The sequence below is a fragment of the Rattus norvegicus genome, chromosome 1 (genome assembly GCF_036323735.1).
Source record: "Rattus norvegicus strain BN/NHsdMcwi chromosome 1, GRCr8, whole genome shotgun sequence".
Classification (NCBI taxonomy): domain Eukaryota; kingdom Metazoa; phylum Chordata; class Mammalia; order Rodentia; family Muridae; genus Rattus; species Rattus norvegicus.
This window is the reverse complement of record NC_086019.1, coordinates 67,554,950-67,578,866: the sequence shown is the minus strand read 5'-3', so window position 1 is coordinate 67,578,866 and position 23,917 is coordinate 67,554,950. Positions and strand designations below refer to the sequence as shown.

Sequence of the window (23,917 nt, the reverse complement as noted above, 5' to 3'; positions counted from 1 at the left end):
CACTCACACATGAATGCTTAAACAAAAATTCTTAATTTTTCATTCATATTGAACCTTCCTCACTATCAAAACAGATGCTTAAAATCTCCTTATTTTTTGAATTTTGGAAGTCTTTACTAAGTAGTTCCATTATGCTGACTTAATATTTCATTCTAGTACGAAATAGTGGAGAGTCCCATCTTTCAGCCTTGGTTTTAGCATTGTTACTAAAATTATGGCATGGCGGGTCAAAATAAGCAATTTCTTGATCTACACTTCAGATTCCAAAGACAAACCCAGTGCTTGACTCTCACTTTGGAGAAACAATTAAACTTCTTCATGAAACAGATGATGGGTTCCATACAGGCTTACAATTGCTCTTTCCTCAATCTCACTTAAATAGGCTCACTCAGTATGGCTGAAGAATACCCACTGCTCCACAGATAAGGCCCATATTCCAGTTTTTCTCAGCCTATGTATATTCTAGTATTCCTCAGGCCATGTGAAGAGGTGCTACACAGTAGGAGAGACTGAATACTCAAATGAGAATCATGTATCTTACTCTGCTCCTCTATTAGGTCTGTGAACCACCAACAAACCCAGCTGGGATGCTCCTATGTAAGATGGATATGCTAAACTCTCCAAGGTGGCAGCTGCTTATCTCAGAGGACTGTGAAAAGATTCTAAGTGATGTGCACAGTGGCTAGCTAAACCAAAGATCTGGAAACACGGTCAAATATTTTTTACCACCTTTGTTTTCTTTAGTCCTTTATCTTGTCTATGCTATAATTTCATTTATTTTGGATTTGAAATAATGTACATGTGTACATTGATTGCCTGTTTCCAGTTCAAGCACACTTGCCTTGCTTTCTCACTTAATCTAACTCCTTTAATCTCCTCTGTCTCCCTAGACATGCTTACTTAAATACCTACACACACACACACACACACACACACACAGACACACACACACGATTCTGTGTTTCTATATAAAATTTCAGAAGCGTAATTTAATGATGACATTTAATAGGTGTGCTTCATTCAATTAATTTGTTGTGACTATCTCCAGTTACATTTGTTTTCCTGAAAATAATAACACTTTGATTTGGGGACTCATTTTGAATTAGGCTCTCCAACTTCTGACTGCCAAATGTTAAGATTATAGACATGCTCAGCAAATACTTACTCGTCAATGATAAAATAATTTTAATGTCTTATTTCATATATAGTTATTTCTTTGTGTTGGGCAGTAAGTGCATTGGAGTATAAACACTTACTGAGTCCGTTGATATTGAGTCCTCTAGAGATGGACGTACTAGCGATTGTAATTTGAGTAACGCCTATAGTTTGGACTAAACCCAGATACTCTAAGAATGCAGAAACTTTTAACTAAACTTTGAATCATTTTCTCAATCCTGAAATAGAATAATATTTTTTGTAGTTTGATTTAAAAATTTATTAGACTGTTTTTCCATCCAGGAAGTTACATAAAGTAGACAAAACACTTTGGTATTTTACCTATTCACTTTGAACACTCTAGGCATCTACCTAAGCTTCAGAGGCCAAATAGGCAGGCTATAACGAGAAGAAATAATACTTCCCCTCAACTATTTAAAGACTTTTATAAATATAATGAATTAAAATTTGTTAAGTTTTTTAAAAAGGTATCACATTGATTATAAGCTAAGTCCATTGTACTCATGTCTTTTTTAAATGACAAGCCCAAATCCAAATATATGTCTTGAACATAATGCTAACTTTCTCATATAAGAAATTCTTTATGATGTAAGTATTTTTAGTCTTAAGCATCTATTACATGTTCTTACACTTAACATAAATCATAATGTTGTGCTTTCAAGACTTCATAATCTCTACATTCAGGTTTTTAATTACTCCATATTTTAGGCAGGTTGAGGTTTCTGAATTCACAATGGCTACAACAGGACCTTTATCTCAGGAAGCCTAAAATGGCTTATTATTCAGAGAGCTGGAGCCAGGATGCAGGTCTGGGGGATGAGTCACTTCCAAAGGAATTCTTTCTGCATCATGCTGAAAGCTTTTCCTGATAGCATCCATGCCAATGAAGAAATCCAAACCCATGTCCATCAGATGGGTGCTCCTGATTTATAGTTACACATTATTCTTTCATCCGATGACCTGGAATTTTCAAACTATTGTCCAGGCTAAACTTTCTTTTGCATCCAATTGAATTTTAGATTCATTTCTTATTGTTTGCATCAGGTAGACCCAACCATTTCTAGGAGTTTGGATGGAATTCAGTAGAATTCTTACTTCTTGCATCTTTTCAGACTAAGTGGTTGAAGCTCTGTGACTGATAAAGAGACACAAAACATGCAGCAAGTGGGAGCACCGTAGCCTTCACCTGGATTCTGCTGCTGAGCTTGGACAAAGCCAGTCAAACTCAGATTCCAGGACATGCTTGCTCTGCATACCTACCTCTTAGAATAAGAATCCAGGACACTCTCAATCCTTCCATGCTCATGTAAAGTATAGCATCCTGTCTTACAAATTGGATCTCAGAACACACTGTAAATTGTTGCTTACCTCCAGTTCCAAACATCCTGTACAATGGACTCCACCCCAAGGGTTGACATGCTGAATAATTACATCCCAAAGATGCTCATGTTTTAATATGGAAACATTGAGAATATGCAACCTTACATGGCAAAGGGTGCCTTCCAGTTGGGATGGCATGCATTATCTTGAAGTGGAGATTAGCATAACTTATCTCAATGTGATCAGTGTAATTAAGATGAGTTCTTATATCAGGAGGTAGAAGGTCATAACTGGAGGAGATCCAACAATAGATGCCTGACACTGGAATGGTTAGTGGAAGGGGTTATAACCAAAAGTGCAGGTGACCTCAAGAAGCTGAAGGTTTCAAAATTAACAACCACACTCTTCTGAAGCTTATAGAAGGAGTCAGCTTGGGAGACCCTGACTTTAGGTTAGTGATATGAATTTTAAACTTCTAACCTCCAAAACTATTGTGGAAATCTGTGCTGTGTTAAGCTGTATTTCTTACAGCAACAACAGGAAATTCATATGATTAGTATTTTCAGGTGTGCTTCAACTTGTGCGATCTTTTCTCAGATCTTGTCTTTAAATACCACAGTGTCCTTCTACGTGAAGTAAATGCTCTCTCCACCCATGTGGTCATGGTTTATTCTCTGTCCCCTAACCTACTTCCTTGTGAGCTACATTTTCCAGATTCTGAGGGCCTGGATTCTAGCTAAGTCTACATGTGAAGGCATGGAACAAGGGTCCTTCCTTCCCCTCCCTCTCCATTCCCTTCCTCTCCTTTCCCCTCCCTTCCTCTCCCTTCCCCCCCTCTTCTTGTTCCTATCCCTTTCCCCTCCATTCTACTCCCTTCCCCTCTCCTCCCCTCCAGTCTCCTTTCCCCTTCTCCCCTTCTTCCCTTTCCCCTCCCCTCTGCCTTCCTTCTCTCCTTCTGTAGAGGTACATCGCACGCTCAGCATGTCTTCTACAAGTCTGGCTCCCCAAAGTCACCAAGGTCTTAGATCCTGGCTGTCCCAGGGCAGAAGCTCCTTAGATACCACCTTCAGCCAAGGTTGGGAGAAAAGCCCTGTTTCTATATTTGTTCATCTCTGTGCTGCTGTTTCATCTTCTATTGCTTTTAAAATTATTTTTATAGATCTAGCTACTTTCCCATATTTTATTTCAACAATTAAAAATCTCTAATTCATATTGTTTTTTATCATTATTAACTTGAGTATTTCTTATTTACATTTCGATTGTTATTCCACTTTCCGGTTTCCAAGCCAACAGCCCCATAACCCTTACCCTCCCATTCTATATGAGCTTCCCCACCCCATCCTCACCCCATTACCATTCTCCCCCCAACAATCACATTCACTGGGGGTTAACTCTTGGCAGGACCAAGGGCTTCCCCTTCCACTGGTGCTCTTACTAGGATATTCATTGCTACCTATGAGGTCAGAGTCCAGGGTCAGTCCATGTATAGTCTTTGGGTATTGGCTTAGTCCCTGGAAGCTCTGGTTGCTTGGGATTGTTGTTCATATGGGGTCTTGAGCCCATTCAAGCTCTTCCAGTCTTTTCTCTGATTCCTTCAGCAGAGATCCCATTCTCAGTTCAGTGGTTTGCTGCTGGCATTCGCCTATGTATTTGCTGTGTTCTGGGTGTGTCTCTCAGGAGAGATCTACATCCAGTTCCTGTCAGCCTGCACTTCTTTGCTTCATCCATCTTATGTAGTTCGGTGGCTATATATGTATGGGCCACATGTCGGGCAGGCTCTGAATGGGTGTTCCTTCTAAACCTTGCCTCCCTATTCCCTGCCAAGGGTATTCTTTTTCCCCTTTTAAAGGAGTATTGAACCATTCGCATTTTGGTCATTCTTCTTGAGTTTCATGTGTTCTGTGCATCTAGGGTAATTCAAGCATTTGGGCTAATAGCCATTTATCAATGAGTGCATACCATGTGTGTTCTTCTGTGAGTGGGTTACCTCACTCAGGATGATATTTTCCAGTTCCATCCATTTTCCAGAGAACTGCCTGTAGCTGGAGGCCAGCCAGAGATACAGAGTAGGACATCATCATCTTTTTTTTTTTTTTTTTTTTGGAGCTGAGGACCAAACTCAGGGCCTTGTGCTTGTTATGCACACTGAGCTAAATCTCCAACCCCTGAAATAGAATAATTTTAACTTTAATGTTTACTATCTTATTTAAATACTACAAATGTGCATTACTCTTTTCCTTTCATGAAACCATTGTTTCGTTAGTTTTACCTACTTTAGTTTTACTCTGGTTATATAGTCTTCGTATTAAAAAGCAGGGACCACAGGTAAAACCAACTTTTCTGCTCCAAGTGACCTGCCTGGTCGATTCAGAACACAGACCCACAGCAACAGCTGAAAACCAGTAGACAGGAAAGACTACACGCCGAAAAGAGGAACACTATGTTCCCATAACTGGCCAAAAGAAACAAGAAAACAGGCCTACAGCACTCCTGACACACAGGCCTATAGGACAGTCTAACCGCTGTCAGAAATAGCAGAACAAAGTAACACCACAGACAATCAGATGGCAAGAGGCAAGACCAGGAACCCAATCAACAGAAATCAAGACTACATGGTATCATCGGTGCCCAATTCTCCCACCAAAGCAAACACTGAATATCCAAACACACCAGAAAAGCAAGATCTAGATTTAAAATCATATTTGATCATGATGATGGAGGACTTCAAGAAAGACATGAAGAACTCCCTTAGAGAAATGCAGGAAAACATAAATAAACAAGTAGAAGCATATAGAGAGGAACAACAAAAATCCCTGAAAGAAATCCAGGAAAACACAATCAAACAGTTGAAGGAATTAAAAATGGAAAGAGAAGCAATGAAGAAGAAACACAGGGAAACAACCCTGGATATAGAAAACCAAAAGAAGTGACAAGGAGCCGTAATTACAAGCATCACCAACAGAATACAAGACATAGAGGAGAGAACCTAGGGAGCAGATTATTCCATAGAAATCATCAAAACAACTGTCAAACATAATGTCAAATGGAAAAAGCTACTGGTCCAAAACAAACATGAAATCCAGGACTCAATGAGAAGATCAAACCTAAGGATAATAGGTATAGAAGAGAGTGAAAACCCCCAGCTCAAAAGACCAGTAAAAATCTTCAACAAAATCGTAGAAGAAAACTTCCCTAACCTCAGGAAAGAGATGGTCATAAACATAAAAGAAGCCTACAGAACTCCAAATAGTTTGGACCAGAAAAGGAACTCCTCCCGTCACATAATAGTCAAAACACCAAATGCACAAAACAAAGAAAGAATATTAAAAGAAGTAAGGGAAAAGGGTCAAGTAACAAATAAAGGCAGACCTATCAGAATCACACAAGACTTCTCACAAGAGACTTTGAAAATCAGAAGATCCTGGAAAGATTCATACAGACTCTAAGAAAACTCAAATGCCATCCCAGGTTACTGAATCCTGCAAAACTCTCAATTAACATAGATGGAGAAACCAAGATATTCCATGACAAAACAAAATTTACACAATATCTTTCTAGAAATCCAGCCCTATAAAGGATAATAAATGGTAAAGCCCAACATAAGGAGGCAACCAACACCCTAGAAAAAGCCAGAAACTAATCGTCTTAGCAACAAAACAAAGAGAAGAAAAGCACACAAACATAAACTCACATCCAAATACGTATATAACAGGAAGCAATAATCACTATTCCTTAATATCTCTCAACATCAGTGGTCTCAACTCCCCAATAAAAAGACAAAGATTAACAAACTGTATATGCAATGAGGACCCTGCAGTCTGCTGCCTACAGGAAGCATACCTCAAAGACAAAGACTGACACTACCTCATATTGAAAGACTGTAAACCAACTTTCCAAGCAAATGGTCTCAGGAAGCAAGCTGGAGTAGCCATTCTAATATGAAAGAAGATGAATTTTCAACTAAAAGTCATCAAAAAAGATAAGGAAGAACACTTCATATTCATCAAAGGAAAAATCCACCAAGATGTACTCTCAATCCTAAATAACTATGCTCAAAATACAAGGGCACCTACATACGTAAAAGAAACCTTACTAAAGCTCAAAACACACTTTGCAACTCACACAATAATAGTAGGAGATTTCAACACCACACTCTCATCAATAGACAGGTCGTGGAAACAGATATTAAACAGAGACATAGATGGACTAAAAGAAGTCATGAACAAAATGGACTTAACAGATATTTATAGAACATTCTATCCTAAAGCAAAAGGATATACCTTCTTCTCACCACTTCATGGTCCTTTCTCCAAAATTGGCCATATAATTGGTCATAAAACAGGCCTTAACAGATACAGAAAGATAGAAATAATCCCATGCGTCCTATCAGACCACGACGGGCTAAAGCTGGTCTTCAGTAACAATAAGGGAAGAATGCCAGAAGTTGAATAATGCTCTACTCAGTGATGACCTGGTAAAGGAAGAAATAAAGAAAGAAATTAAAGACTTCTTAGAATTTAATGAAAATGAAGGTATAACATACCCAAACTTATGGGACACAATGAAAGCTGTGCTAAGAGGAAAACTCATAGCTCTGAGTGCCTGCAGAAAGAAACATGAGAGAGTATATGTCACCAGCTTGGCAGCGCACCTAAAATCTCTAGAACAAAAAGAAGCAAATACACCCAGGAGGAGTAGAAGGCAGGAAATAATCAAACTCAGAGCTGAAATCAACCAAGTAGAAACAAAAAGGACCATAGAAAAAATCAACAGAACCAAAAGTTGGTTCTTTGAGAAAATCAACAAGATAGATGAATCCTTAGCCAAACTAATGAGAGGACAAAAAGAGTGTGTACAAATTAACAAAATCAGTAACGAAAAGGCAGACATAACTACAGAAACAGAGGAAATGCAAAAAATCATCAGATCCTACTACAAAAGCCTATATTCAACAAAACTAGAAAATCTGCAGGAAATGGACAATTTCCTGGACAGATACCTGGTACCAAAGTTAAATCAGGAACAGATAAACCATTTAAACAATCCAAAACTCCTAAAAATATAGAAGCAGTCATTAAAGGTCTCCCAACCAAAAAGAGCCCAGGTCCGGAGGGGTTTAGGGCAGAATTCTTTCAGACCCTCATAGAAGACCTCATACCAATACTATCCAAACTATTCCACAAAATTGAAACAGATGGAGTATGACCAAATTCCTTCTATGAAGCCACAATTACTCTTATACCTAAACCACACAAAGACCCAACAAAGAAAGAGAACTTCAGACCAAATTCCCTTATGAATATCGACGCAAAAATACTCAATTAATTTCTGGGAAACCAGGAGCACATCAAAGCAATCATCCACCATGATCAAGTAGGCTTTATCCCAGACATGCAGGGATGGTTTAATATACAGAAAACCATCAACCTGATCCATTATATAAAGAAACTGAAAGAACAAAACCACATGATCATTTCATTAGATGCTGAGAAAGCATTTGACAAAATTCAACACTCCTTCATGATAAAAGTCCCGGAAAGAATAGGAATTCAAGGCCCATACCAAAACATAGTAAAAGCCGTATACAGCAGACCAGTTGCTAACATTCAACTAAATGGAGAGAAACTTGAAGCAATCCCACTAAAATCAGGGACTAGCAAGGCTGCCCACTCTCTCCCTACTTATTCAATATAGTTCTTGAAGTTCTAGCCAGAGCAATCAGACAACAAAAGGAGATCAAGGGGATACAAATTGGAAAAGAAGAAGTCAAAATATCACTATTTGCAGATGATATGATAGTATATTTAAGTGATCCCAAAAGTTCCACCAGAGAACTACTAAAACTGTTAAACAACTTCAGAAAAATGTCTGGATATAAAATTAACTCAAATAAATCAGTAGCCTTCCTCTACAAAAAGAGAAACAAGCCAAGAAAGAAATTAGGGAAACAACACCCTTCAGAATAGTCCCAAATAATATAAAGTACCTCGGTTTGACTTTCACCAAGCAAGTAAAAGATCTGTACAATAAGAACTTCAAGCCTCTGAAGAAAGAAATTTAAGAAGACCTCAGAAGATGGAAAGATCTCCCATGCTCATGGATTGGCAGGATTTATATAGTAAAAATGGCCATTTTGCCAAAAGCGATCTACAGATTCAATGCAATCCCCATCAAAATGCCAATCCAATTCTTCAAAGAGGTAGACAAAACAATTTGCAAATTCATCTGGAATAACAAAAAACCCAGGATAGCTAAAACTATCCTCAACAATAAAAGGACTTTTGGGGGAATCACTATCCCTGAACTCGATCAGTATTACAGAGCAATAGAGATAAAAACTGCATGGTATTGGTACAGAGACAGACAGATAGACAAGTGGAATAGAATCGAAGACCCAGAAATGAACCCACACACCTATGGTCCCTTGATTTTTGACAAAGGAGCCAAAACCATCCAATGGAAAAAAGATTGCATTTTCAGCAAGTGGTGCTGGTTCAACTTGGGATCAACATGTAGAAGAATGCAGATCGATCCATGCTTATCACCCTGTGCAAAGCTTAAGTCCAAGTGGATCAAGGATCTCCACATCAAACCACATATACTCAAACTAATAAAAGAAAAAGTGGGGAAGCACCTCGAACAAATGTGCACTGTAGAAAATTTCCTGAACAAAACACCAATGGCTTATGCTCTAAGATCAAGAATCGACAAATGAGATCTCATAAAACTGCAAAACTTCTGTAAGGCAAAGGACACTGTGGTTAGGACAAAATGACAACCAACAGATTGGGAAAAGATCTTTACCAATCCTCCAACTGATAGAGGGTTTATATCCAAAATATACAAAGAATTCAAGAAGTTAGACTGCAGGGAGACAAATAACCCTATTAAAAAATGGGTTTCACACATGAGCACTGGAAAAAATTTCCTGAACAAAACACCAATGGCTTATGCTCTAAGATCAAGAATTGACAAATGGGATCTCATAAAACTGCAAAGCTTCTGTAAGGCAAAGGACACTGTGGTTAGGACAAAACAGCAACCAACAGATTGGGAAAAGATCTTTATCAATCCTACAACAGATAGAGGCCTTATATCCAAAATATACAAAGAACTCAAGAAGTGAGACCGCAGGGAGACAAATAACCCTATTAAAAAATGGGGTTCAGAGCTACACAAACAATTCACAGCTGAGGAATGCCGAATGGCTGAGAAACACCTAAAGAAATGTTCAACATCTTTAGTCATAAGGGAAATGCAAATCAAAACAACCCTGAGATTTCACCTCACACCAGTGAGAATGGCTAAGATCAAAAACTCAGGTGACAGCAAATGCTGGCGAGGATGCACAGAAAGAGGAACACTCCTCCATTGTTGGTGGGGTTGCAGACTGGTACAACCATTCTGGAAATCAATCTGGAGGTTCCTCAGAAAATTGGACATTGAACTGCCTGAGGATCCAGCTATACCTCTCTTGGGCGTATACCCAAAAGATGCCCCAACATATAAAAAAGACACGTGCTCCACTATGTTCAACACAGCCTTATTTATAATAGCCAGAAGCTGGAAAGAACCCAGATGCCCTTCAACAGAGGAATGGATACAGAAAATGTGGTACATCTACACAATGGAATATTACTCAGCTATCAAAAACAATGACTTTATGAAAATCGTAGGCCAATGGTTGGAACTGGAAAATATCATCCTGAGTGAGCTAACCCAATCACAGAAAGACATACATGGTATGCACTCATTGATAAGTGGCTATTAGCCCAAATGCTTGAATTACCCTAGATGCCTAGAACAAATGAAACTCGAGACAGATGACCAAAATGTGAATGTTTCACTCCTTCTTTAAAAGGGGAACAAGAATACCCTTGGCAGGGAAGAGAGAGACAAAGATTAAAACAGAGGCAGAAGGAACACCCATTCAGAGCCTGCCCCACATGTGGCCCATACATATACAGCCACCCAATTAGACAAGATGGATGAAGCAAAGAAGTGCAGACCGACAGGAGCCGGATGTAGATCGCTCCTGAGAGACACAGCCAGAATACAGAAAATACAGAGGTGAATGCCAGCAGCAAACCACTGAACTGAGAATAGGACCCCCGTTGAAGGAATCAGAGAAAGAACTGGAAGAGCTTGAAGTGGCTCGAGACCCCATATGTACAACAATGCCAAGCAACCAGAGCTTCCAGGGACTAAGCCACTACCTAAAGACTATACATGGACTGACCCTGAACTCTGACCTCATAGGTAGCAATGAATATCCTAGTAAGAGCACCAGTGGAAGGGGAAGCCCTGGGTCCTGCTAAGACTGAACCCCCAGCGAACTAGACTGTCAGGGGGAGGGTGACAATGGGGGGAGGTTGGGAGGGGCACACCCAGAAGGAAGGGGAGGGGGGAGGGGGATGTTTGCCCAGAAACCGGGAAAGGGAATAACACTCGAAATGTATATAAGAAATACTCAAGTTAATAAAAAAAAAAAATGGGTTTCAGAGCGAAACAAAAAATTCACAGTTGAGGAATGCCGAATGGCTGAGAAACACCTAAAGAAATGTTCAACATCTTTACTGATAAGGGAAATGCAAATCAAAACAACCCTGAGATTTCACCTCACACCAGTGAGAATGGCTAAGATCAAAAACTCAGGTGACAGCAAATGCTGGCGAGGATGCACAGAAAGAGGAACACTCCTCCATTGTTGGTGGGGTTGCAGACTGGTACAACCATTCTGGAAATCAATCTGGAGGTTCCTCAGAAAATTGGACATTGAACTGCCTGAGGATCCAGCTATACCTCTCTTGGGTGTATACCCAAAAGATGCCCCAACATATAAAAAAGACACGTGCTCCACTATGTTCATAGCAGCCTTATTTATAATAGCCAGAAGCTGGAAAGAACCCAGTTGCCCTTCAATAGAGGAATGGATACAGGAAATGTGGTACATCTACACAATGGAATATTACTCAGCTATAAAAAACAATGACTTTATGAAATTCATAGGCCAATGGATGGAACTGGAAAATATCATCCTGAGTGAGGTAACCCAATCACAGAAAAACACACATGGTATGGACTCATTGATAAGTGGCTATTAGCCCAAATGCCTGAATTGCCCTATATGCATGAACACATGAAACTCAAGAGGGATGGCCAAAATGTGAATGCTTCACTCCTTCTTTAAAAGGGCAACATGAATACACTTGGCAGGGAATAGGGAGGCAAAGTTTAAAACAGAGGCAGAAGGAACACCCATTCAGAGCCTGCCCCACATGTGGCCCATACTTATACAGCCACCAAATTAGATAAGATGGATGAAGCAAATAAGTGCAGGCTGACAGGAACCGGATGTTGATCTCTCCTGAGAGACACAGCCAGAATACAGCAAATACATAGGCAAATGCCAGCAGCAAACCACTGAACTGAGAACGGGACCCCCGTTGAAGGAATCAGAGAAAATACTGGAAGAGCTTGTAGGGGCTCAAGTCCCCTTATGAACAACAATGCCAAGCAACCAGGGCTTCCAGGGACTAAGCCACTACCCAAAGACTATACATGGACTGATCCTGGATGCCAACCTCATAGGTAGCAATGAATAGCCTAGTAAGAGCACCAGTGGAAGGGGAAGCCCTTGGTCCTGCCAAGACTGAACCCCCAGTGAATGGGATTGTTGTTGGGGAGGGTGGTAATGGGGGGAGGATGGGAAGGGGAATATCAATATAGAAGGGGAGAGGGGATGGGCTAGGGGGTTATTGGCCAGGAAACCTGGAAAGGGAATAACAATGGAAATGTAAATAAGAAATACTCAAGTTAATAAAGATTTTTAAAAAAGCACCCAAAATAACAACAATATTAATATTGTCCTTTATTTCTTTTCCCAGATTCAGAAGACAAAGAAGATTATATTTCAGGGTAAAAATAATCTATTTTCACAACATAAGCTAAGACAAAATTGGAATGCAACTGAGGTGGGAAAAAAAGCATCTGTCATCCCTATCTTCATGTTGACATCATCTCAATGTTTGCAGAAGGTAAAGCAGAATTGGTGCCAGTATTACTGGTTTGACCAGAGTCCTCACTTAGGGCTCTCTCCAAACTGGAAGGCAGAGAATGAATCAGTCTTTTTCGGAAGTCCTGGCCAAAGAAAACATAGAGTATTGGATTGAGGCAACTATTGAAGAAGGCCAATGAGTTGGTTGGCATAATCAACATGTCAATAATTTTATACTCATCATTTAACAATCTCTCTTTAAACCACACTAGGCTTAAAAGGGCAACCAGTTGAAAGGGAAACCAACAGATAAAGAAGGAAGCCACAACTGCCTTTAGGACTCGTGAAGCACGGCTAGAATTAACAAGGGCTCTTCTCTGGATCTTGACAGCAATGAGTCCATAGCAGATGGAAACAATGGACATGGGTATTATGAAGATAATAATGAACTTGATGATCCCTAGAGCAGTTGTAAAAATGAAAACTGTGTTCAACATTTCCTCATCAGTGTTACCCCAGGATGGAAAGTAGTATACACAGTACACATCCCCTCCAGAAACTCTATATGTACTTATGAAAATAAAAATGTGCAAACTGAGAATCAGACCAAAAATCCAGGGTCCAATAACCACCTTCCTAGCCAGGCTCACAGTGCGGTGGTTCTGAGCCCAGACTGGATGCACGACACAAATACAGCGGTCCAAGGCAATTAAAGTAATCAGGAAGATACTTCCAATTCCATTGACATCTGCAATAATATAAAGTAATTTGCACAGGAACCAGCCAAAAGGCCATTTTCCTTCCATAGCAGTTGAGATGATGAAAAATGGTAGAGTCGCTGTGAAAAAGAAGTCAGCCAAAGCTAGATTCAGATAACAGGTGGTGGTGACAGTGTGTGCCATCCGGAATCCAGCTACCCAGATCACTAGTCCATTACCCAGAACACCAAGGACAAATGTGATGGACAGAACCACCATTGTGAGGATCCACAGAACTCTGGAGATGGTAGAATCATTAACCATTACTTCTGATCCACTCATTGGAATGGAGTAGTTGGTTTCCATTTTGTCTGCACCTGAAAATTTTCAAAAACAACCATTCTCAGATATGTGGCTTCTTATCACATGACACTTGTTTAGAATGTATACAATCTGCCACTACAGAAGAGCTATTTTAGCAGTAACATTCCAAAACTAGTACTTTACTGATGCTTTTGGGGGATAGCATAGCTCTCCATATTCAGCACATTCTTAAAATCATTCTTGCTATTAGACTAATTATTAAAAAATAATAATTAGACCCCATGGCTCAACAGTGATACTGAACTGAGGGTGAACAGGCAGCAAAATATGAGTGAAAGAAGTTTAGCACTTCAAGGAAGTCAACAGACTTAGTAGACCATCCCTCAATGATGGCTTTTCCTCAGTTCTCATGATCACAAGAGAAATAATTCAGTGAAGAGGTGTAAAAAGCTTAATCAAATAGTTTGTGTAGTAAAGAAATGAACTGTCCACTCCAGAGAGAGAGAGAGAGAGAGAGAGAGAGAGAGAGAGAGAAAGGGACAGACAGAGAAAGAGACAGACAAGAGATATTCAGTGAAATGACCCTAAGAATAAATAGTAGCCCATTGGACTCTGCATTATAGGTTTCAAAGATATTTTTGTGATGATTTATGAGGTGACTGATATGCATATGGAAATATGGGATCTGTATATGGAAATATGGTGTCCCTTTATGTTTCAAACTTTTGGTAGACTAAATAATGTTTTTGAGTATTGATCTTGAAATATTACAAAGAAAGACATTAAAACCAACTAAGTTCAGAAGATATAAAAAAGCTAAGAGCACATACAGACCTTCGATAATGTATAAGTGTGATATATTGGTTTCTTATATATAGAAGACCCTAAATGCAGTGTAAAGAATGTTTATACATAAAGGAATGTTCTGGACACAACTGAACACAGTAAGAGGTAGATACTATATCTATATTCAATCCAGTGCCTGCTTGAGATAAAGTTTCTCACACCTTGATATATACACATTGAGTATGCATAACTGCACAGTTTACTGTTATGTGTTTTAGAGATTGATTCCTAATGAATTTTAGTGGAATTTGTGGACTTCTCCTGCAAGATGATGGATTCTGTAATTTATCTACTTGGAATTTTGAGTGACTTATATAAAAATTCTAAAAGGTTCATTATGTCTAGTTTTTGTAAGAATAGAATGAGGTTATGAGGAAAAGTGGCCCTGAAAACTACCTAATAGGATGGACTTTAATCTAGATGGACCTGAATCCTTGTACCATACCACATGTGTCAGATGAAGATCAATGTGCCCTCTATCCTCTTCCCACTCCCCAGAATCCGATCACTTGGTTTCTCCTAAACAAACCATAGTTTTGTCCACGGAAGTTGTCTTTCCATCTACGTAGGTGTAAGTGCTGATCAGGCTAGAGAGTATCTTGAATTTCACTGCTTCCTAAGGTAGTACTGGATCCAGACACACAGGATAAAATTCTGGATGATGACAAAATGGAAAAGAAGGGTGCAAGTCCTCGGGGAGCTTCTTGATCGCTTTGCTAACTCCTTGAGAACAAAAAGCTTGAAATATATTTAATTTCAAGAAACTTGAAACTTTTTTATTCTATAGTATGTGGGCTACAAAATCCACATACAGACTATCTTTTCAAATTTAGTTGTAGGCCTGAGGTTGTTTAATCAGTAATAGTGTGCTTTTCTACAATCTCCTGTGATGGAATTGGGCATGACTCAAAGGCAAAAACCTAATTACCTACAGCCCCTCACTGAGAACATGGAGCTTGGGCTTAATGGTAGCACATATACTTATTATGCAAGCAACATTTGGTTCAATTTCCAGCAATATAATAAAATAAAATGCAGAAAACAACTATATCAATTATTTATTAATCCAGCATTAAAGTATACTTGCATAAAATATAGGATGATTTTGCACCACTGTAAAAGTTTTAGACTTACTTACCAACCTATTTTCTGAAAGGAACAGTAACACTGAGCACTTCTTTGGTTGATTGGTTGTTTGTTTGATGTGTGGTTGAGAAAGGATCGAGCTATGTATCTCAGGTGACCTCATACTCCTAATTTTCCGCTTCAATTTTCAGAGGGCAGAAGTTACAAAGATATGCTAGAAAGCATCAACTCACAAAATTGTACTTTGATATAATTGTTGTGTTAACTAGTCAAATTCTCTGGGGTGAGTAGACATGTATGTAATATTTCTGCAGGAAAAGTCACACAACATACACCCATACATTGCTCACCAAAAATTTTCAGGGCAATATTGGGAGACAGCAATATCACTGTTTTATCAAGCCATAGCCATATTCTAAGGATGTTGGTGGGGTTTGGATTTTTTATTGTTTGTTTGTTTCTGACAATCATTGGACCCATAGCATAACTAGTTCCAGAGCTTTGAAATTTGTGTCACTAATGTAATGTGCTTCATTTGACATGACCTGCCATGTTAGCTTACTATGTCAGCATGGTGATACAATTTTGATTTCTCTCTTGTGTTTCTCATAGCAGTTCCTCCTTTTCTCTTTCTTACCCATGTTTTTCAACAAGATCCTAAACAGGACATTGTGCAATGATATTCTGGATTTCTCAACCATAGCACTGTTGATATCTGTCAGTACTTAATTGCGGTTGGGTGTGGTAGAGGTTTGTACACCACAGGATATATAGCAGTCCTCCTCAGCTAATAGATTCTGGGAACGACTCTTGTTCAACTATGATACCAAAAGTATCTCTAGATGACAAAAATCCTCTGGAAGCCATAATGACCCCTTGTTGAAAACCATTTCTACAGTATAAAATTCCTTGGGCTTTATAATCATACTAATATTCTTTTTATTTTGTGTGTGTTAAGATCCACATGGTTGCACCTATGCAAACACGTGCTTCTGCTCTTACACATGTGTAGGTCCCAAGCCAGTGTCTGTTGTTTCAATTGATCCTCCACCATATTTGCTGACATCTGGTCTCTCACTGGAGCTAGGGTGTATAGATCTGGGAGTTTGCTACGTATTGAACTCCAGTATAATGCTAATTCTGGTTCCTTTTAATCTTAGGTCTGTGAGTGTCCACAAGCATTAACTACAGTGGTCTTGAGGCTCTACGATATTTTGCCATCTGCTGATATTCTGTGGACTCTAGAGAGGAAAAAATGCTAGGTCCACTAGAGGGGCTGGAGATACTCCAAAGAAATAGAAATTGCCTACTGCTCCCCTGCTGCTACATTTGTTATTACTGACTTACTTGATTGCTGGTTTGCTAAACTGCTAGATATTCTGAAGAATAACATTGGAATTGTCCTAGGGAAGCCAATGTCCCCAATCAGCAGGAAGTAGCACTTAGATGTCGTGCCACACTTTCCTATAATCTCCTTTCTGTCCTATATAGTGTTTGTGGTTGGGAGGGATCTTTGACTATATTGGTTACAAGAGCTACACAAAGAAGAGCTACAGGAAGTAATGTGGTACCAACAACAAAAACTAATTCTTTGAACATTATGTAAATTTGAACAAATTCATTAAGAGTTTACATCTTGGCCCTCTCTCCTCTGCCATGGCTGCTTTACCCAGCACTGTGCACTGTGGCATTGTGTGGTGTCCCCAACCAGGAAACACAGTTTCTTGCTGATCTTCCTGCATGGCTCAGGAGACTGGCCAATGACTGAGACAGTGGATCAAGCATGTGCTAAGTCAAGGCAACATTCCAGCACATAAAGATAATCTATCCAATGGCTTCCTCAAGGCTATACACCACTCTGAAGGGAGGCTTTCCAATGTGTGGTTTGACAGTTTTAAAATAGTTAATGACTGCACAGAACACCTTGAACCAATTGATAGAATGTGTGAAGTACTCACTGGATTGATTTATGATGAAGTAAAAAATGCCATCCAGAAAAGCAAGATATCAACAGGGGGAGGCTCTATGGGAGGCTGCTTGGCAATGCATTTACCCTGCCAGATGTGGCAGAAGTATTTGTTCTTTCTGGTTTTCTAAATAAAGCCTCAGCTGTTTACCAGCATCTTCAGAAAGATGGCTGCATGCTCCCTGAGCTCTTTCAGTGACACAGCACTGCAAATGAGCTAGTTCTTCATTCTTGAAGCAAGGAGACAAATTCAAAACTGATATCTCTAGGAGTGAGCACAGTGTTTTACAGGCTTCCAAATGTTTGCCATAAGCTCAGGAAAACTGAGCTAGAGAGGATTCTCATAAAGCTGCCAGGAGAGACAGACAGGCAGATTGAATGAATGACTCCTGCGCAGTATATTGATTATTTATCTTACATTTAACATTTTTTCTTATTTGATCCTCACAAAAATTAAGATTGTTGAAACAGCCAACACCCCTATATTATACAAATGAAATTGCATATCTGTCTATATTCATTCGACAAGATTGTCTTAAAAAATTATCATGTAGCAAATACCAATTATATATTTTGTTGCTACACAGGAGCCATTGAGGGGGCACAACGGAATTTCCTTGTCTTCTACACAGATTTGGGTGACTTCCTGTGTGAGGCTATCATAAATAGGGCTGCTGTGAAGTGTAAACATCTACCCTACTGGGAGAGAGCTGGGTGAGCTCCTGAGGCATTTCCTGAGGCACCCAGCTGTTTCTCAATGTGGTTTTAGCATCCTCCATTCCAGCCAGCCCTGTGGTGACCCCTGATGCCACGTTCTGACCCAGACTTTCATCTTCTCTATTCTAATTGCTGTGGAGTGTTCATCCAATGTTTGATTTCCATTTTCTCGGTGTCAGTGATGTGGTATAGAATACTACCCTAGAGGGTTTTCCCAGATTTGTGAAAATTGGTCTGCCCTGCCCAATCTGCTTCTAGATTATCTTTGTGGAAGTTATTTACTGCCAAGTTATAATAACAAATAAAATACGAATAAATTTTTAAAAAAGTTTTTAGCTCATCCTAGTGTCTCTTGCAGATTGTAGCAGTAAATAATGCAAAGATATGTACATCCTGAGATATTGTGAACATTGAATATTGAGATATTGTGAATATGATTTATAATGAACATAACCATTGAACTATTGAATGTTAAGTTCCTAGTTGAAATGAGGCAAGGCCAACATTTGGGCCCAGCCCAGCTCTTTAGCCTGTTCCACCCTTTGTATCTCACCGAATACAGATTGAATTCCTCCCTTCTCCAAAGACACTTAAAGCCAGTTAAAATTATAGTGCACTCCAAAACCCTTAAATAATTGTTATAAAAATGTTGACACACCAAGGGAGGAAAGTGGGGTGATTTGAATAGAAATGGCTCCCATAGACTCAAATGTTTGAGTGGTTGACTCATAGAAAGTGGCACTGTTAGAAAGTATGGTCTTGATAGAGTAGGTTTAAGAAAGAGGTTCACTGTGTAGTTGTGCTTTGAGATGTTATATATGCTCAAGCTACATCCAGTGACACATTCTTCTGTCGCTGCCTGTACATAAAGATGTAGGATTCTCAGATCCTCCAGCATCATGTATGCCTACATGCTGCCATGGTTACAACCAGGACAATAAAAGACTAAAACTCTGAAACTGAATGCCAGCCCCAATTAAATGTTTTCCTTTGTAAGAGTTGCTCTGGCCATGGTGTCTCTTCACAGCAATACAAACCCAAATTAAGACAGAAAATAACAGGTAGAAAGACAAATGGGCTAAAAGGTCCACCACTCCTTTGCGCAACATAGGATCTGTGAGCCACAGTAGAAAACATATGCTGGTTAGGATGGCCTTCCTGTGGTGAAACCCTAACATATGCCATTTATCTCATTATAATTATCTTAGGACACATATCACCATTCTATAACAAATGAATCATGACTCTGAAGAAATACCTTTCAGAAACAGCACATTTTTGCTAATTCTCTCTACTATTTTTCATGCTTATTTCCTATGAATTGCTTACTCCAGGCTGGGGAGATGGCTCACACTAAAGCATTTGCCATAGAATAAGTACATGAGCTCTGATCTACAGCACCCATGTGAAAAAAGGCATGATTGCATACATCTACAACTGCAGTTACGGGAGAGTGCAGAGACAGGATAATCTGAGAAACTTCCTGGACTGACTATCCAGACCATTAATAACTTACAGCCAAGAAGAGACTTTAACAGAATAAAAATTGTAAAAGATATAGAGTAACAAACTTAGGTGTTTAATGTTTATCTGCACATGCACAAACATGAACACAAACACAAAACACGCAATGCAGGCCAAAACGGTTATTCCATAGCTTTAATGGCTTCTCAAACCATATTTTCTCTGCCATTCTTAGAGTTCTTTACAAAAAAATTGTACCAATTTCTGCGCTATGTTTTATTGTACCAGCTGCCATCTCTCCAACCTGCTACATGTACAACTTCCAGAGGAGCAAGAGTTGTCATCCATTTCAAATGTCCTCTACACATGCACTGGCTCTTTATATATCTCACACCCTCCCAGAAATTGGACTCTTCAGTTTTTCGCCCTGTTTCTTTCAAGTCAAGGGAATAAAGCAAACCAAACAAAGCAAAACAAGAGAAAAACACAAAAACAAAAGCAAAAGAAAATAACAATCATACAAACAAACAAGTACACCAGGCCATAATTTCCCATAGAGCATTCTCATTAACATATGAATTGTCAAGTTGCATCCTTTAAGACCCAGCCACACATGATTTTCACAACAATATTCCAAACTGTTTTTGGAGGATGAGATGAGAAATGCATATTCAAAAAATGTCTCTGATACAGAAAAAGATTCATACAATAAAAAGTAAAAAGGAGATAGAAAGATTACTTACAAAATAAGAGCACTGCCTGCTCTTCCTGCCGAACTCAGTTCAGTTTCCAGCACTGTCAAATAAGCTTATAACAATATGTAATTTCAATATCTGGAGATCCAAGGGTTTTATCGGCCGTTCTAATGAAAAAAAGGGGGGCAGTAGACAACATTTGTGAAAAATAACTCATACATATAAAACAATGTATCAAACAGTAGAGTGAATGCTGGGAATGTAGCTCAACAGGAGAGCATCTGCATAGATTCCCTTAGTAGTGAGGGACCAGGAGTGTGAATCAGTGGTAGACCACCTGCTTAGGACCCTTCAGTGAGGAACATGATTATAAGCACAGCATCTAACAAGCATAAGAGAAACATTAATTTCAGTTGAGAATTGAAGCAAGAGGGGGAAAAGAAGAAAGAGAATGTGATAAGCTCAGTTTTGTTAAACAGACTTCTTTCTGTGAAAAGAACTCACAGCTCAATCCTAGAACCTAAAAATGCTCCTTTTACTTTTTTACCTCATACCTTAGCATTAATCTGTTTCACACTGACTTTTGTTTTTGGCACTGTACCAAATTTCCACATTCATGGATGTGGACTCAAGGCAGGCAAACACAAAGCTTTCAGTTACCTCCCGTGAAACAGTACCAATTTCCCTTTTCATTCTTCCTAAATAATATTTTTCTTATGCTTTAAGTTGAAAAGAGATACAAACAACACATTCTTGTTTGCTATTATAGCTTAGTGGCTGGCTATATAAAACTCACAAGAATCAGATTCCTTTACTTGACATTTTAAAAGTGTCTACAACTGAGTTCTGCATAATTGCAATGCAAGCACTTACACACTGACCCATTTCCATATACCTTCAAGTATTTCTTTATGTTCTCTGCATATTCTAAGTCAAGAACTCAGAAGCCATCTCATGAAAATAAATATGATACTACACATCTTTTCAAAGGATGTAGAAAGTGTCAATCATATATAACATACATTTAAAAAAAATAAGTTTTCAGTTGCTGGAACACAACTTACCACCAGCTGACGTCTCCCTCCTATGGCTAACTCTTGGGTTCCTGTGCTTTAACTGAAGTCCTTGGCTCTCAGAAGAGACTTAAGGAAACTCTGAGAGGAACAAGAAACCTGAAACCAATTTTGTTTCATACAAACTTGAGGTTTTTTTAAAAATTCCCAGAAGCCATGCAAATGTGATGTTATTGTAATCATTATGCTATTGGATTCATTTTATTTCAATCTAATTCATATGTATGGAGGTTTTGCTTAGAGGTTTATGTGTATATCACATACATGCCTGGTGTACTCTGAGACCAGAGAGAGCACTAGAACCTTAGGAAATGAAGTTATAGCTTTCGTGTGCCACGTTGTGAGTACTAGGCATTGAACCTCGATTTTCTTGAAGAAAAGCAAGTGCTCTTAAGTACTAAGCCATCTCTCCAGCCCAAGTGGCATTTTAGAAACATGGAATGTAATGTTCTTCCACCAATGATCTGTAGAACACATGAGTTCAGCCTTGGAAATCTCTGACCCAGGCATCTGTGTTCCTGTTCTTTGAATTTGGTTCTGAGTTGACTTTACAAACAGTTATGAACAGCATGACATGAGGTTTGGCAACCAAAACTAGGTCCTTTTCAACACAGCTATACCTGTTCTTAACCTCTAAGACACCACCCTCCCAGGTTGATACTCTTTTAAAAAAATGGGAGGCATGGTAGCTAGAAGGATGGCTTTGAGATTAAAAGCAACGAATCTTCCAGAGGTCTTCCAGAAAACCCAAGTTTGATTTCAGTAATCCACATGGTGACTAACACCATCTGCTACTCCAGCTCCATGGATTCAGTGCCCTGTTCTGGCCTCTGCAGGTACAAGACACAAACACAATATACAATCCCACATGAAGGAAAAACACTCTGACATCTAAGAATAATTATTCTACTTGGGTTTCTGGACAGTCAGTTAAAAGGAGCACTGACACACTTGAGAGTAGAGATAAGACCTACACTTCTGCTGCATCAGGTCTGAGGACACACAAACCCATGAGCAGTCTGGACCCTTCACATTTATGCCAGCAGCTGGAGCTGAACCAGTCCCACAATTCTCTGTACCCAGATCCAGCTGTAAGAAAACAGGTGTACAGGAGTACTGGCACACAGGCTGATAGACAGGTAAAGTCACTGTCAGAGACAGCAAGACAAGTTAACACCAGGGAAAACCTAATGGCAAGAGGCAAGCACAGAATCTAAGCAACAGAAACCAAGACAACTTGGCACCATAAGAGCCCAGTTCCCCCCCCCAACCCCGAAAGCAAATATAAGATATCTAAACACACTGGAAAAGCAAAATTTGAATTTAAAATCATATCTCATTATGATGATAGAGAACTTTAAGAAGAACATAAATAACTCCCTTAAAGAAATACAGGACAACACAGGTAAATAAGTACAAGCCCATAAAGAGGAAATAGAAAAATCTCTGAAGTTATTGCAGAAAAACACAATCGAAGAGATGAAGGAATTGAACAAAACCATCCAGGATTTTAAAATGGAAGTAGAAACAATAAACAAAACATAAAGGATGACAATCCTGGAGATAGAAAACTAGGAAAGAGGTCAGGAGGCATAAACGCAAGAATCACCAGCATAATACAAAAGATAGAACAGAGAATCCCAGGGGCAGAAGATAGCAGAGAAAACATCAACACAGCATCAAAGGTTGTGTAAAATGCTAAAAGCTCCTCACCCAAAATATCCAGGAAATCCAGGACACAATGAGAAAATCAAACCTAAAGATAATAGGTGTAGAAGAGAATGAAGACCACTACCAAAAGACTACACATGAACAGACACATGGCTCCAGCTGCATTTAAACTGAAGGATGGCCTTTTGGGGCACTAATGAGAGGAGAACCAGGCTGGAGCCCCCAATACAGGGAATACTGGGGGCAAGGGGTTGGAGGGTGGCTGTGGAGGGGAACATCCTTATAGAAGAAGAGGTAGGGGATGGGATAGAGGGCTTATGGCCCAGAAATTAGGAAAGGTAATAACATTTTAAAGGTAAAGGAAAATATACAATAAAAAAATTTCCAATCTTAAAACAGAAACAGAAAGAAAAGAAAGAAAAACCAGGCCCAGGAAGAAGGTCTTAGCCAATAGCAACAAGGCCCTTGTCCTTCCCTGATGGACCTGGCCAAATGTGATCAACAATAATGAATTGATCTTTACATTCTATCTTCAAAACTTGTACTGAGATTGCAGCTGCATTTGACATATAACATAATTGTCAATAATAACTGTTTAGGAGGTGAAGACATGGTGTGTTGGTGAAAATCGCTTGCTGATTTTGCAGAGGGTGTGGGTTCTGTTCCCACAAAGCATATAAGAGTTCATACCCATATTACAGAGCAATAGTGATAAAAACTGTATAGTTTTGGTATAGGGACAGTAAACTCTATTCCACTGGAAGACCCAGAAATGAACCCACACACCTATGGTCACTTGATTTTTGACAAAGGAGCCAAAACAATCCAATGGAAAAAAAGACAGCATTTTCAGCAAATTGAGTTAGTTCAACTGGAGGTCAGCA

At 39.2% G+C, this 23,917-nt stretch overlaps 1 protein-coding gene and 1 pseudogene across 1 annotated transcript; one reads left to right on the top strand and one right to left on the bottom strand.

The window, feature by feature from the left end:
• Positions 1-12,357: 12,357 nt before the first annotated feature.
• Positions 12,358-21,403, bottom strand: Fpr3 (formyl peptide receptor 3). Its single transcript, NM_001408716.1, has 3 exons — positions 21,354-21,403; positions 20,338-20,456; positions 12,358-13,568 (listed from the first exon to the last, which is right to left on the bottom strand). Exon 3 carries the CDS (start codon positions 13,555-13,557, stop codon positions 12,502-12,504), a length of 1,056 nt encoding a protein of 351 aa, NP_001395645.1. The 5' UTR covers positions 13,558-13,568; positions 20,338-20,456; positions 21,354-21,403; the 3' UTR covers positions 12,358-12,501.
• Positions 17,104-17,795, top strand: Lypla1-ps4 (lysophospholipase 1, pseudogene 4; annotated as a pseudogene).
• Positions 21,404-23,917: the final 2,514 nt, after the last annotated feature.